Source organism: Podarcis filfolensis (assembly GCF_964270895.1).
Source record: "Podarcis filfolensis genome assembly, chromosome: 13".
Classification (NCBI taxonomy): domain Eukaryota; kingdom Metazoa; phylum Chordata; class Lepidosauria; order Squamata; family Lacertidae; genus Podarcis; species Podarcis filfolensis.
The window spans coordinates 6,556,503-6,571,916 of record NC_139615.1 but is presented as its reverse complement, the minus strand read 5'-3'; the positions used below and the strand labels follow the sequence as shown (position 1 = coordinate 6,571,916).

The following is a 15,414-nucleotide window of genomic DNA, read 5'->3' as shown; positions in this document are numbered from 1 at the left end:
TTTCCTCAGAGCACAGATCTTCACCCCCTTGTCTAAGGGGAAACCCAGCCAGATGAGCGGGGTACAAATAAATAATAATAATAATAATAATAATAATTATTATTATTATTATTATTATTATTATTATTATCATCATCATCATCATCAAGCAGCAATGCACCTTTTGTGGCACTAAATGCTGAGTAAAATCATCATTATTCCTTATAATTCTGATGTTCAGGCTATGAGTGCCATCGTTTCTGAAGCCCAAACAAAACCACACACACACAAAAAACAAGGCAGTATCATCATGTTTAGGGGGAACCGCAAATTTGCAGAAGGGCAACAGAAAATCTTTAGGGGGGAGGACTACTAAAGAGGAAGTAATCCCTAAAAAGAAAAACTCAGGGAGGACTGGGCAGGCTTTGTGGCCACTAATAACTGAATATCTGCTGGGAAATGAAGCAAAAAGAAAACCAGGGGAAGAGGGAATGGAATGGTATTTCCGGGGCGGGGAGCTCAGCTGGTTGGAGGACATTGCTGGAGCACTTCATGCTGCAACATTTCATTGCAGCTCCCAGTTCGGTTTCATTTAAGTGATCCTGCAGCACCAGACCGAAAGGCTCCTCTAGCTCTAGCACAGTGATTTAGCAAAACGCCTTCTCTCTTGGCTTGCCTCTAGCAACCGGCATTCATTCGCACGTACCCTGCGAGTCTTTATATCATATACCACTCTGGCAAACAAGCCCCTGACACGTACAGAGACATACGGAACACAATAGCTGTTTGATAGCCTTTATTCTACATTTCGGGGGGCTGTGCTGATATACAGAGCGGGGGGGAAGCGTCCTCCACTGCCTTTCAGGTGTGGAGCTGGGGGTACACGTGTGATTCGAGGATGGGGGGCATCTGATCTTCAAAAGGAGTTACTCCTCGTTCAGACCTTTCTGCAAGGGGACAGGGAGAGAGGAAGGAGGAGTCAGCGGAGAAATGCAGATATCGGGGGGGGGGGGAGAAACCGAAATTATAGGAGTTGGAGAGGAGCGATAACGCACCAGAGGTTTCTCACCTTTGCCCCGATATCACGGCTCTTGGCCCTCAGCTTGTTGACTTGGGATTCGGCGATGTCCGCCCGCTCCTCAGCCTCATCCAGCTCGTGCTGAACCTTCCGGAATTTGGCCAGGTTGCTGTTGGCCTGCTCCTCCTGCATTGGGGTTGGGGGGGAGAGAAAGAGATGGGGTGAAATCACAATGGGGTGGTGTATTAAAGCTAGTTCGTCCTACCGGGGGGCAGCGAACGAAGTCGAATGTTGGGAGATCCGAGACAAAACGAAAGAAACTTCTTCGTACGGTGCAGACTGCGGAACTCCCTGCCACAAGGGGTTAGCGGCGGCCACCAACTTGGATGGCTTTAGAAGAGAACTGGAAAATTCACGGAGGGTAAGGCTATCTGCGTCTACCAGAGACGAAAGGCTTAGGTTCTACCTTCGCTGTCAAAGGCAGTATTGCTAGCTGCTGGGATCGCCAGTGGGGAGAAACTCTGTCCCTGCAGGTTGCTGGATGAAGAGGAAAAGGGATGGAAGGGGAGGCTCCGCCCCATTTTTCTCCAGCTCCGCCCACTGTTGCCGTAGCTCCGCCCACTGCCAATATGCAGCCCCTGATGCATTATCCTCAACGGAATTCAGCCCTCAACAGGGAAATAAAAATGTTGGCCACCCTGGCCCTACAGTAAAGACCTTTAGATGAGCCTTGCTCCTCCTTTCTGTCAGAACTTTGAGACAGACCTCAAACGGGGAGCAGGGCCTTATCGGCATGGGGGCCCCTAGAATGGGATTTCCTCCTCTGGAAAGATTGTTAAAAACCACCTCTGTCCTGACTAACTAACAGAAACAAAACAAAAACCTCTTTCCTTTTTTTCTTCTTCTTCCCCCCAGCAGGCATTAAAGCAGGTGACGGTTGATTTTAACAGTCTGGCTGTTTTTAATCTTGTCATTTTACATCCTGCTGACATGTGGTTTTATTTGATTTTACGCCGCTTACAAGTTCTGATTCTAATGGAATTGGATATTGGATTTTCATTTTCCGTTCGGCTGCCCTGTCGGCGGGGACGGGGTGGGGAGAGGCGTAAACAAGAAATAAGATAATACTTCTGAGTGCGTGTAGCACGAGGGGGGAATCTGGGGAAGAGGGAAGTGCTCTCTGTCGTCGCCCACAGTGACCGCAAATGCTCACCCGCAGGTCCATTTACTGAGGCACATAAATGGGGATAATGACGGGGAATGGAGAAGCGAGGAGTGGATGCAGAGCTTAGTGGTTAGAGCACCTGCCTTGTGCGCAGGGTTCAATCCTCAGCATCTCTGGGTGGGCTGGCAGAGACGCTTGTCTGAAATCCTTGAGAGCTGCTGCCAGAAATTGCAGGCATTACTGATCTCAATACCAGTATAAGACAGTTTTCTGTGTTCCTAGGTGGGCCACGTAGGAGGCAGGTCATGGTGAGTTCTCCCAGGTGTCAAGGAGGCAGAGGGAGCCTAGGCGAGTGTTCCTCAGCCTTGGGTCCCCCAGATGTTGCTTTGACTACATCTCCCATCATCCCTGACCTAAACTGGCTAGGGCTGGTGGGAGTTGTAGTCCAACTGTAGACGATGACCCAGGGCTGAAGGACGCTAGCCCCGAAGGTTGCGTGCTTACCGCTTCTTCAGCCTGCCTCTTGTAAGCCTTGACTTTCAACTGGAGTTTATCCACCAGATCTTGGAGACGGACGAGGTTTTTCCGGTCCTCCTCCGTCTACAACACAAAATGAAAGAAAGGAGAGACAGGCAGGTTATTTGGCTGAAGAAGGAAACTGACACACTGTGCTGGGTTGACAGCTTTGCCACCTCCCATGTAGTATTTGCAGGACTGCAAATGGTCCACGGAGGCTGGATTAGAAGGAACAAACTTTACCCAGCAGCCCTAGACGGCTACCAAACTATTCAAAAAGTCAGGCCTTCTTAGCTTCCTTTCCCTGCTGGGTTCACCCAGAATTGATTCCTCCCCCATACAACCATTCCTAAATGACTTTCGTTCCTGCTCACACTGCATTCTAGAGCTGGCCCTACCATTAGCAGCAATCAGCATTTGCCTCAGGTGGCAGATACGATACGATAATCTTTATTGTGATTGTCCCATACAGAACAACAAAATTGAAAAAATCTACACCAGACATTCAAAAACCAACAAGCCTGCTATCCCAGCTATCCCAGCCTGGTTAGCCCCCTAAAAACTCTGATACTCCTTAATTAAATACAATATACAGTGGTACCTCGGGTTACATACGCTTCAGGTTACAGACTCTGCTAAGCCAGAAATAATACCTCGGGTTAAGAACTTTGCTTCAGGGTGAGAACAGAAATCGTGCTCCGGCGGCGCGGTGGCAGCAGGAGGCCCCATTAACTAAAGTGGTGCTTCAGGTTAAGAACAGTTTCAGGTTAAGAACGGACCTCCGGAACGAATTAAGTACTTAACCCGAGGTACCACTGTACCTCTGAATTCTCAACTAGTTTCAACTCTGCCTGTTATTCGAAAATCACAGAGCAACGCAGCTCTTCATTAGATTTTGCATGCCACCAGTTCGATTAGGTGATCTTAAGCTTGGCGAGATCGCCATCTTGATTCTAGATCTTTCCAGATCCCTGAGCCAAGCCACTAGCAATCGGGGGCAGGGGCTGAGCTGGGTTCGAGATGGCGCTGACAATGTGTTCTGGAGGCTACTTGCTCGGAATGTGGTTAGATTGAACCATGTTTGATCTTGGCTCAGCTAGATGCTGTTCTGCATAGAAAGGAGGTTTCTGAGCCCCCGCACCTGGTAGGTGAGCTCCTTGATGCGCCTCTCGCACTTGCGCATGCCCTTGACGTTCTCGGCGTTGCGCTTCTGCTCCATCTCCAGCTCGTTCTCCAGCTCCCGCACTCGGGCCTCCAGCTTCTGCAGCTGCTTCTTGCCGCCCTTCAGGGCCAGCTGTTCTGCCTCGTCCAGCCGCAGCTGCAGGTCCTTGATGGTCTGCTCCATGTTCTTCTTCATCCTCTCCAGGTGGGCGCTGGTGTCCTGCTCCTTCTTCAGCTCCTCCGCCATCATGGCCGCCTGGAGGAAGCAGAGAATTACCTCAGCCTGGCAAACCCAACGCAGGCCTTAAAAATCCCGAGGGGAAGAGGTGAAGGGGGCAGAAGCCCATACTCCTCTTTATATCCCTGAACCACTTACAGTGGTACCTCGGTTTTCGAACGTCTCCGTTGACGAACATTTCGGTTTACGAAAGCCGTAAACCCAGAAGTAAATACTTCGGTTTTCAAACACGCCTCAGAAGCATAGCTGTCAATGTTTCCCTTTTTTTAAAGAGAAATTCCCTTATTCCGAATAGGATTCCTCGCAATAAAAGGGAAAAGTTGACAGCTATGCTCGGAAGTCGAACATGCCATGCGGCTTCCACTGAATGTAAGATCCTGAGGCCTGGCTGTCGGCTATTGAGTTTTCTGTTTTCAAACGTTTCAGAACTCGAACGGTCTTCCAGAACGGATTGCGTTCGAAAACTGAGGTACCACTGTATTCTCGTCAATGTGACTAACAGGCCTCTCCTCCTCTCAATAAATCAAAGGAAAAAAGGAAAAAGCGAATTCTGGGATATGCTCACATTATCTTCACTAAACATGGTGGGGGAAGAATACATTGTTCTGGGCAGAGGGGCAACATTTTTTTCTGTCAGGGCTGCATTCCTTCAGGAGTAAACCCTCAGGGTCTACATGCCGGCAGTGGGCAGAGCTGCTGGTGGGTGGAGCCAGCAATGAAAATAGTTTTGTTTTTGGTTTATTAATCCAGAAAAGAAAAGAAAAAAACCTGCTCTGCTTCAATTTTCACCATGGCTACCTCAGATTAGAATTCCTGGTCCTGCGAAAATTCAACTCAGAACAAAGCGCCACTGAGTTAAATGTTGCTACTCTCAGGTAAGTAGCTAAACAACAGAACTACAGCAAATGAACAAAATTCCTTTCTGACTTTAGTGTGCTTCAGCGGACGCGCGCACACAGATGACTGAAGCCTATGCACTTGTTCTCAGACTGATGGGCCAAAATAAACCTTTGCCGTATAAAACAGGTAATGGTTTTTTTTAAAGATCCCATCAAGTTATTTTAATCAAATAAAACACTGCGCCTTCCAGCTGTTTTGAAACTACACAGAAAGGGGGGAAGCACAGTAGAAAGAACCTAGGAAAAGCAAGGAGGACGTTAACAGGAAGGAAGGGAAGATGGATCAACTTTCGGGAGGTGTTGGGGGCCGAACATGATGAGGTCAGGGCCGCAGGTCACCCACCCGTGTTGTAGTGTGCAGCTGAGGCAGCTCCTCCTAAATAACCTTAGTAGCAAATGCTTCTCATCTGTCTAAACCCTGCCGGTCAGTGTAGACACCACTAAGCTCAATGGACCAATGGTTTGAGGCAGGTTTCCATGTTCATAAGGAACCCTTCCAGGTTGGAGCCACTGCTTCCGTGGAGAAGAAGAAGAGCACATCTCTCATTCCACTCACGTCCGTGATGGCCTTCTTGGCCTTCTCTTCAGCGTTCCTGCATTCCTGAATTGCCTCCTCCACCTCCGTCTGCAGCTGGGACAGGTCGGACTCCATCTTCTTTTTCTGGTTGATGAGGCTGGTGTTCTGTGAAACAAATACGCCGTGTTTTTTTTTTATCTAGGGCTGCTGGAGAAATAGGAGGACCTGCCAAAATATGACCTCAGAAAACGGCTTCATAGCCTGAGGCAAAGGCAGCCACTCTTTCTAGACCTTGTAGCCCCCACGCCCCAATTTCTGAACCATCCTAAGAAATCCCACAGCACGCTGGTCCCATGGTTTCTGGAATCTGCTATGGACGGAAAGTCCATTCCCCCACACCAGAGGCAGGAGTGGCCGACCAGCATTGGGGGAAAGAGGACCTTCCTAGGTGTTGCTTCCTTTCTGAGGTCCTGCGCATGCCCCTTCCCCACAACCCAGATGTTTCTCTGGCAGCCTGTGGCACTGCTACCATCTCCCCCAGCTAAGAAATCATCTCCCGACTCCGGTCCGTGCTTGGCACCCCAAGCTTCTGCTACTGGTCATACCATAAATCCATTGCCCCACAGCACTCCCGAGGCAGTGGTAAAAACATTAGGATTATACGGTGAATGCTGGTCTCTGCCCAGAATGTTCTAGAAAGCCCAGGAGTAGCTCACCGGGCAGGGAAGAGCTGCGGCAATAGCAGTGGCATCACTGCCAAGGTGTCGGTGAGGTCAGGACTGCGTGGCCACTCCGGGGAGGGCCCCAGTTTGAATGCCCTGATAGCTCGGTTACTGAGAAGTTACCGTATTTTCCTGTCCCCATGTATAAGACGCCCCCTATTTTGGGGGACTCCAGTTTAAGAAAATGGGGGGGGATCTATCCGTGTATAAGATGCCCCCAAATTTTGTACATTATTTTTGAGAGGGGAAACCTAGTCTTATACACGGGAAAATATGGTATTTATTTCATTAAAGTTATGCACCGCTTGATTTTTTAAAAAATAAAAATAAAACACCTCAGAGCAGTTTGCAAAAACAATAAAACAATAAAATTACCAGTCATAAAGAGTTGAAAACAGCTATTTTTTTTTTTAAAAATCCTACTATTAATTAAAAACAGCTGTAAGCTAAAAACAAACAAACCCCAATTAACGTGCTCTGTATCTGAGTAGCCTTGTCTAAACAAAAATGATTTTAAGCAGGCGCCGGAAAGAGCACAGGGAAGGCCGCACCCTGGTGTCAATCGGCAGGGAGTTCCGAAGCATAAGGTGCTGCCACACTAAAGTACCGATTTCTTACAAATGCGGGATCAGAATTAAGCCACTCCTGCGAATGCCACTATACAGAGGCATAGCGAAAATGTACATAATAGGAAGGGATGCCTGAGGGCAGAAATTTTCTGTTTCCCGGCTGATCCCAATCTAGAAGGTTTAGTAACAGCCTTGCTTCTGAGGCTACTCTTACTTGTGTGTGGAGGAGCTGGACTCTCTCGCTGGTTTCTATCAGCTCTTGCTCCGCCAGCTTTCGGGCCCGCTCCGTCTGCTCCACCACGGCACGCAGCTCCTCCAGCTCCGCCTGCAGCAGGTTGTTCCTCCGCTCCACAATGGCGATGTTCTCTTTCAGGTCCTCGTTGGCTCGGACGGCGTCGTCCAACTGTATCTGGGTGTCCTGGGAGGGAAAAGGAGAGAGCCGAGATAAGTGCTGGAGATGCAATGAGACTGAGGCTGCGGTCCATCATGTGTGGTGGACCTGAAAAAGGGTAAAAGAGCATTGGGAAATAATTCATAATGAATTGGAAAAAAATGTTTAAAAGAACTTTTCCAAAACAAAACAAAACCAAAAAAACAGTCCTTTTTGTTGGGGATAATTCAGATGGAAATTCCCAGGTGTCAAAAACGGCTATTTATGTATGCCACTACGGCGGACCGTGTTTTGTTAGCGCAAAAATGGAAAATGAGCGAGGTCCCAACTAGAGAAGAATGGCAACTTAAACTGATGGAATATGCACAGCTTGCGGATCTAATTTATAGAATAAGAGAACAAGAAGAACATTCGTTTAAAGAAGATTGGGAAATGTTTATTGAATATATGGGGGGAAATTGTGTATATTTGAAAACGTGGGCAGCATTAAGATAAATTCAACAGTGTAAATAAGTTTTGATGGATGTAAATAATGGAATACTGATTGGTTTAGTTTATATAAAATATGCAAGGATTTATGCGAAATGAGCCGTGGAAAGAGAAGAAGGGAAGTCACTGATATTTTAAGGTGGTTTAAATGAATATTCTAAAATGTAAAACAGAAAATTTAATAAAAGTTATAGAAAAAGAAGAAGGGAGGCAAGATGAAGCCAGGGGTTGTGGGGAGGGAGAGATGAGGTACAAACTGAAGGGAGCTTCACCACATTGCCGGGGGCAGGAGAGGTGGGGAACAAGAAGACTGAACTTTCTGGTGTTACCTTGAGGTATCCCTGCAAGGTTTTGACTTGCTTCTGCGCCTCGGCCGCGATGCGGTTGGCGTGACTGAGCTGGATCTCCATCTCGTTGAGGTCGCCCTCCATCTTCTTCTTGACCCTCAGCGCCTCGTTGCGGCTGCGGGTCTCGGCGTCGAGGGAGGCCTGGAGCGAGTCCACCATCCTCAAGTGGTTGCGCTTGGCCTGCTCCATCTCCTCGTCCTTCTCGGCCAGCTTGCGCTCGATGTCGGCCTTGATCTGGTTGAACTCCAGCTGGGCCCGCAGGATCTTGCCTTCCTCGTGCTCCAGAGAGGCCTGGATCGTGGAGGGAGATATTGGATAGAGGGAAAGGAACAAGGTCATGCCATGCCCTCCCGCATTCCTCAGATGAAAATAGGACGAGGAGAGAAAGGCCTGACAGAAAGGAGATTTGTACATATGTAGGCGAAAGATCGTGAGAGGAGGATGAAACGAATCTGAGGGAACGGAAAGAGGAAGATGGAAAGGCCAACTGAAAAACAAGATGGCCGCGGTGTCGCTTTAGGATCACAGCCAAAGGCCCTCCTCACCTCAGCCTCCTCCAGAGCCGCCTGCAACTCCATCTTCTCCGCGTCGAGTTGCTTACGCACTTTCTCAAGCTCGTGGATGGTCTTGCCGCTGGATCCAAGCTGCTCCGTGAGGTCGGAAATCTCCTCTGCCGGGAACAGCAAAAAGGTAGGGAGTCAGGTGGCATCTTACAGGAGCGCGTTTCGTTCGGGGCACGGGACGATTGGCCCCTGAGGGAGAAAAAGGCTCACCTTGCAAGTTCTTGTTCTCCCTCTTGAAGGTCTCCAGGTGCTCCAGAGACTCCTCGTAGGCGTTCTTCAGCTTGAAGAGCTCGGTGCTGAGAGAACGGGCCTCCTTCTGCGACGACTCCAGCTCCGTCTGGGACTCCTCGTACTTCTGCTTCCACTCTGACAGGAGCTGCGGTGGGTGATGGAGAAGTGGAGAGAGTAAGGTTTGAGAATAGCTATTTCTTGAGGCACTCCTAGGCCCACTGCTCCCACAGTGAGCAAACGGACGCCCTTGAAGCCAAGCCATTGTGGCGTACTGATTAAAGTGAGTTAAGAGCATGTGGCGCAGACGTGAGCTGAGCTTCACAAGCGTCCAGTAGGGCCCAGTATCCCCACTAAGCAGAACTGGGGTACCCACAGCTGTCCCCTACCCATCCCTTCCAGATCATTCCCTCCGCTTTTCCCGCCATACTTTGTCGAAGTTCCTCTGCTTCTTGTCCAGGGCAGCTGCGGCCGCGTTTGAGCGCTCCACGTCCACCATGAGGTCTTCGATCTCGTTCTGCAGGCGGTGCTTGGTCTTCTCCAGGGAGGAGCACTTGGCGTTCACGGCCTCCACCGCCTCCTCGGCATCTTGCAGGCGCTGTGCCAGCTTCTTCCTGACACACAAACGGGTCAAGATGACAGGCACCATAAGCCAATGGACGTGGAAGGAGCCCAAATCCATGACAAGGAAGGGCACCTCTGGGGCTTAAGGAAAGAAGAAGGGGCTCACCCCTTCTGCTTTGCTTAAAACCACAACTCTTCAGGGGGAATTAAATTTGGGCTGGAGTCAAAGGGGTTGGATTCCAGGCCCAATTCAAGGAGCTCATAGTGCCATTTAAAACCCTAGGCAACTTAGGCCTCAAGGAAGATGGCCTCCATCCCTAAAGACTCTCTCAGGTGTTGAGATTGGCAGACCCCTTGGTACTTGGTCTACCCTCTAAAATGCAGGGCAAGAACTTTCTCTGCGGCAGCCCTTAAGCCATTGAATTCCCTCCTCACAGAGCCCAGCATCTTCATTGTACGGCTTCCGCTGTACACACATCTTTACTTTCGCCTGTTTTGTTTTACGAAACCCATTTCTTTTGCTGAAATGACTGTCCTGTTTTCGGCTAGGACGGTTTTACCATTCTACGTGTTTTTGTTCTTTCAATTGCATTTTCCCCCTTTACAGTCATACCTCTTGTTACGTTTGCTTCAGGTTAAATATTTTCAGGTTGCGTCCCGCGGCAACCCGGAAGTACCGGAAAGGGTTACTTCCGGGTTTTGCCGCTCGCACATGCACAGACGCTCAAAATGACGTCACACACATGCGCAGAAGCGGCGAATCGTGACGCACATTGCATTCTGCTCATGTTGCGAACAGAGCTCCGGAACGGATCCCATTCGCAACCAGAGGTCCCACTGTATTGGCTATTGCATTGTTTCAACTTGAACATACAAGGGTGGGAAGGGGTGGGTGGTGCAACAGGCCTGTGGTTGTGAGTTGAGGTGGGTCTCATTGCCCTCCGCCCCACTTACTTGGCTTCCTCCAGCTCCTCCGTCCTCTGGATGGCATCAGTCTCGTACTTGGTCCTCCACTGCGCCACCTCGGAGTTGGCCTTCGACAGCGAGCGCTGAAGCTCCGCTTTGGCCTCCGTTTCTTCCTCATACTGTTCCCTCATAAGGTCGCAGTCATGGCGGGCCGACTGCAGCGCATGCGCCAGAGCATTCTTGGCCTGAGGGAAAGGGAACAGCCACGTGGTCTTGGTGACCGTCAGTCCTGACAGGACCAGTATCTACCCTTCGCGTTGAGTCCTGTGGACTTCCTTCCCAAACCTCTTTGCGTCCCCCTTACCTTAGCTTCTTCTTCCAGTTGCCTCTTCAGATCTTCCAGTTGCTGGGTGTACGTCAGCTTCCCTCGCGTCAGCTGGTTGATCAAAGCGTCCTTCTCATCCATCTGGCGGGATAATTCACCTAGGGAGAAGAGTTGGGGCGGAGGAATCCGTTATCTCCGGGAGTTTTGTTGTCATCGGAATCGGCAGCCATATTGAACAGGGACCCCACAGGCTGACTGTGTCTGTCTCTACACACTTCTCTTCAGAAAATGTTCTGCAGAGGGTGCCATCAAAGATGAACACCAAATTAGGTGGACTAGGGTTTTTTTAAAAAATAGAAGTTAGTTGCTAGCTGGTTCCCCCTCCCCCCCTGCAGGGTTAAGAGTTGAGGCACGAAGGATAGCTCAGGTCATTTATGTATTTAGGGTTTCTTTTGGAGTGGGGAGGAGCATCAGAATATTGATTTTTAGCTTGGAAAGTAAATGAAAATGGTACGGTGGTACCTCGTTTCTCAAATGTCTCCGTTGATGAATGTTTCGGAACCTCAACACTGAAAACCCGAAAGTAAACTCTTTCATTTTCAAACACGCTTTGGAAGTTGAATGGCTTCCGCTGCGTGTTTTTCAATTTTCTTAATTGAATTTGCAGACCGCCCTTTGCACCTCGGTTGTTGAACGTTTCAGAACTCAAACAGTCTTCTGGAATGGATTACGTTTGAGAACCGAGGTACCACTGTATGAGCAATCATTTTGAAAGAAAGGGAAAAGAGGGAAGGGTGATGAAAGTAGGGCATGGCAGGAGGGAAGAGAAGAAAGAAAACTTTGAATGGATGGATGGATGGAAGTTTAGGTAGGTGGAAACCTGGTTGCATCTGAGCAAAGATGGAGGAGAAATGGCTAAAGCAGAAAACTGTCAAGAAGGGCCAGCCATCAAGCTATGGGAGACGGGCTTTAGCTCAGTGGTAGAGCACCAGCCTCGCATGCAGAATGTCCTAAATTCAATCTCCAGGGAAAAGACGCCGTATGAACAGAGGGGTGCATCAGCCTTCCCTACTCACCGTTCTCAGTCTGGAGCTTAGCTCGCTGAGAGGTGAGGTCATGGACCATTCGCTGACTCTCCTCGGACTTGGCCCGGTGCTCGTTCATTTGGTCCTCAAAGGTGCGGCACATTTTCTCCAGGTTGGCCTGAAACCCAACGGCGAGAGGAGTTGTTGGGGAATAAATGTAGCGGTGAATGGAAAGTAGCAGCACCCGGTCAGAGGAGGGAACAATTTTAATTTTAATTCTGGAATGAAGGGTGCTCCCTCTGAATCTCATCCCCTCCCTAGCTCTATATCTCAGTCCAAATCAACCGGTTCGATGTCTCCTGGTTGTTCTCCCGCCGTGCTACAACCCCGCTGCAAACCGTGACTCCGCCCTCAGACCATGACATCACCTGCCTTGCCCCACCCCAAACAAACCCCGCCCCCGTTCTTTGGCTTAGAACCTTGGCTTTCAGCAGCTGCTCCATGTTGGAAGCGACGTCGTCCAGCTCCAGCTTCAACTCGCTCTTCTCCTTCTCCAGCTTCTGCTTCACGCGCTGAAGGTTGTCAATCTGCTCCCCCAGCTCTGCCGCTGAGTCGGCGTGCTTCTTGCGGAGCGTGGCCGCCGTGGCCTCGTGCTGCAGAGTTGCCTCCTCCAGGTCGCGGCGCATCTTCTGGAATTCCGCCTCCCGCTTCTTGTTCAGCTCGATCTGCACGGAGGTGGCCCCGCCGGCCTCCTCCAGCCGCTCGCTGATCTCCTCCAGCTCCCGCGAGAGGTCGGAGCGCTGCTTCTCCACCTTGGCCCGGGCTGTACGCTCCGCCTCCAGCTCCTCTTCCAGCTCCTCGATCCGCGCCTGGACCAGGGAAGGAGGGAGACATTCTGTCAGCAAGATCTAGAAAAGCACGCTCCAGGAATTCTGTCAGCGGCCTCCATTTTAAAAGCCCAGGCCTAGATCCAGATTCGTGAAGCTTCCATGGAGGTTCAAAGGTCAATAACATCTAGGGGCACTGGAGGATTCTATTCAATCTGAATCTTTAAGTGGACTGACCCAATTTGCACTTCCTAGACTAATACATGGATCGGAACACAGTCACAGTCGTACCTTGGAAGTCAAACAGAATCCGTTCCGACTTCCAAAACGTTCAAAAACCAAATTGTGGCTTCTGATTGGCCGCATATATATGCATATATATATATATATATATATATATATATATATATATATACAGAGGGGGGGGGGAGAGAGACCACATCAGTGAAGTTGGCTTCAATGCACACCACCCTGTCATCAACCTTCTACCTGTAGCTCTTTGAGCTTCTTCTGCAGCTGGATGGCCAAGGATTGCTCATCTTCAATTCTAGCATTGAGTGCGTTGAGCTCAAAGTCTTTCCTGGGGAAGACAAGAACCAACTTGCTACATCCAACCACAGAGAGGCAGGCAGCAGTAGCACAAATACCCACAACGAAAGGGAGGCGGGGAGTTGGCGATAAAATAAAGCACCCCTACTTCTTCAGCTTCTCGTCCAACTGCTGCTTGTCGTTCTCCAGATCCATGATGCTTTCTTGGGTCAGCTTCAAGTCCCCTTCCAACTTCCTCTTGGCTCGTTCCAGGTCCATACGGATTTTCTTCTCTTGCTCCAGCGATCCTTCCAGCTGTTGAGCAAAGACAGTGAGACCCTGAATCCAGAAACTGGGAAAGGAATTGCTACTCCTAAGATCAACAATGTAGTTGTGTGGGTTGTTTTTTTACTACACTGAATGCCTCTGACTCCTTCAAGGAAGGTGCGAAAAATAACAGGCCGTCTCCCCTGCGAGTGCCGCAGTCGATGCACTTACATCGTCCACTTGCTGTTCCAACTTGACCTTGGCTTTCGTAAGGGTGTTGACCTTGTCTTCCTCAGCTTGTAGGTCATCCAAGGCTTGCTGGTGGGCCTCCTGGAGAGCTTTCTTCTCCTTGGTTAGCTTCACGATGATCTCATCCAGGCCAGCCATCTCCTCTGTGAGGTTCTTAGCCTATGGGCATATTATAATTTTGAGTTATTAGATGGAATCCTCGAAAGATTCCATCAACATTGTCTCAGAAAATTTTTACACATCACTTGGGCAGTCAGGTGAACTAATGCTAGTGTACTGGAAGAAGCAAAGATCACTAGTGTCGAAGCAATGATTCTTCAACATCAACCTCGTTGGACTGGTCATGTTGTGCGGATGCCTGATTATCGTCTTCCAAAGCAACTACTTATTCCCAGCTTAAAAATGGAAACCGTAAAGCTGGTGATCAACAAAAGAGGTTTAAAGACTCTCTCATAGCAAATCTTTAAAAATGTAGTTTAAACACCAACAATTGGGAAACACGGGCCTCCAACTGGAGAACAGCCTTTACCAAAGGTATCATGGGCTTTGAAGACGCTCGAACTCAGGACGAAAGGGAGAAACATGCTAAGAGGAAGGTGCATTTGGCAAACCCTCACTGTGATCAACTCCTGCCCGGAAACCCATGTCCCCACTGTGGAAGGATGTGTGGATCCAGAATTGGCCTCCACAGTCACTTACGGACTCATTGTTAAAACCGTGTTTATGGAAGAAGAATAAGAGTTTGGATTTGATATCCCGCTTTATCACTCCCTTTAAGGAGTCTCAAAGCGGCTAACATTCTCCTTTCCCTTCCTCCCCCACAACAAACACTCTGTGAGGTGAGTGGGGCTGAGAGACTTCAAAGAAGTGTGACTAGCCCAAGGTGACCCAGCAGCTGCATGTGGAGGAGCGGAGACGCGAACCTGGTTCCCCAGATTACGAATCTACCGCTCTTAACCACTACACCACACCGGCTCTCAATGGAAGTCAATCTTACTTGGCTACAAGTGATCTCCAAAGAAGAAGATGGATGTAGGCAAAATTCAAGGCGGCACACAACAAAGGTTAGAGGCTCCCAAAAGAAAACTCTAAGTCCACCCAGTGCAGGAATCTCATGGAGAATCAACTCTCCCGGCTGCCAACCTTAATCCAGACCCAACTGATAGTAGCAAAAGCTCCTTGGACTACATAGTGAAGAGAGATTTCGCTTCCATCCCCGCTCACCTTGTTCTCCGTGGCGTGCTTCTCCTTCTCCACTTTGGCCAGGGTCAGCTCCAGGTCATCAATGTCCTTCTTGAGCTCTGAACACTCGTCCTCCAGCTTCCGCTTCTTGGCCGTCAGCTCGGCGTTCATCTCCTCCTCATCCTCCAGCCTCTCCGTCTGCTCCTTCACCTTGGCCTCCAGCTGGATCTTGTTCTTGATCAGCTGGTCACAGCGCTCTTCTGCATCTGCAAGGTTGTCTTGCTCCTGGCGAAGGAAGAAGACATGCCCAAGGCTTTACAGTGAAACCCTGAGTTCATGGTGCTTTTCAGCCATTTTCCTTTCGCAGTTAAGGGAGAAGGTCAAATAATATCTTTGTTGGATGCGGCAGCTAGACTGGTGACTGGGAGCGGCTGCCGAGACCATATAACACCGGTCTTGAAAGACCTACATTGGCTCCCAGTACGTTTCCAGCACAATTCAAAGTGTTGGTGCTGACCTTTAAAGCCCTAAATGGCCTCAGTCCAGTATATCTCCACCCCCATCGTTCTACCCGGACATTGAGGTCCAGCACCGAGGGCCTTCTGGCGGTTCCCTCACTGTGAGAAGCCAAGTTACAAGGAACCAGGCAGAGGGCCTTCTCGGTAGTGGCGCCCTCCCTGTGGAATGCCCTCCCACCAGATGTCAAAGAGAACAACAACTACCAGACTTTTAGAAGACA

At 49.5% G+C, this 15,414-nt stretch overlaps 1 protein-coding gene and 1 long non-coding RNA gene across 4 annotated transcripts in view; one reads left to right on the top strand and one right to left on the bottom strand.

Moving 5' to 3' along the window:
* LOC310747024 overlaps window positions 1–8,548 on the top strand; it is a 28,461-nt gene extending 19,913 nt beyond the window's left edge. The window contains exons 4-5 of the long non-coding RNA XR_014540846.1: window positions 4,828–4,952; window positions 8,432–8,548. This is a non-coding gene — a long non-coding RNA (uncharacterized lncRNA). The remainder of the gene's footprint in view (window positions 1–4,827; window positions 4,953–8,431) is intronic.
* The window catches only part of LOC310746753 (myosin-7), a 38,408-nt gene continuing 23,754 nt past the window's right edge, over window positions 761–15,414 (bottom strand). For 2 of the 3 annotated variants that reach the window (XM_083580746.1, XM_083580747.1), the window contains exons 23-40: window positions 14,718–14,960; window positions 13,476–13,652; window positions 13,147–13,292; window positions 12,939–13,029; window positions 12,102–12,491; window positions 11,674–11,800; window positions 10,637–10,755; window positions 10,321–10,517; window positions 9,233–9,416; window positions 8,785–8,950; window positions 8,557–8,681; window positions 7,994–8,302; window positions 6,999–7,202; window positions 5,533–5,658; window positions 3,820–4,095; window positions 2,667–2,762; window positions 1,049–1,183; window positions 761–926 (exon numbers count right to left, since the gene is read on the bottom strand). In XM_083580746.1, coding sequence (XP_083436872.1) covers window positions 906–926; window positions 1,049–1,183; window positions 2,667–2,762; window positions 3,820–4,095; window positions 5,533–5,658; window positions 6,999–7,202; window positions 7,994–8,302; window positions 8,557–8,681; window positions 8,785–8,950; window positions 9,233–9,416; window positions 10,321–10,517; window positions 10,637–10,755; window positions 11,674–11,800; window positions 12,102–12,491; window positions 12,939–13,029; window positions 13,147–13,292; window positions 13,476–13,652; window positions 14,718–14,960 — 3,132 coding nt within the window. In that variant the 3' untranslated portion in view covers window positions 761–905. Of the gene's footprint in view, window positions 927–1,034; window positions 1,184–2,666; window positions 2,763–3,819; window positions 4,096–5,532; window positions 5,659–6,998; window positions 7,203–7,993; window positions 8,303–8,556; window positions 8,682–8,784; window positions 8,951–9,232; window positions 9,417–10,320; window positions 10,518–10,636; window positions 10,756–11,673; window positions 11,801–12,101; window positions 12,492–12,938; window positions 13,030–13,146; window positions 13,293–13,475; window positions 13,653–14,717; window positions 14,961–15,414 lie in introns of all 3 variants that reach the window. The other variant, XM_083580748.1, reaches the window with a different exon arrangement.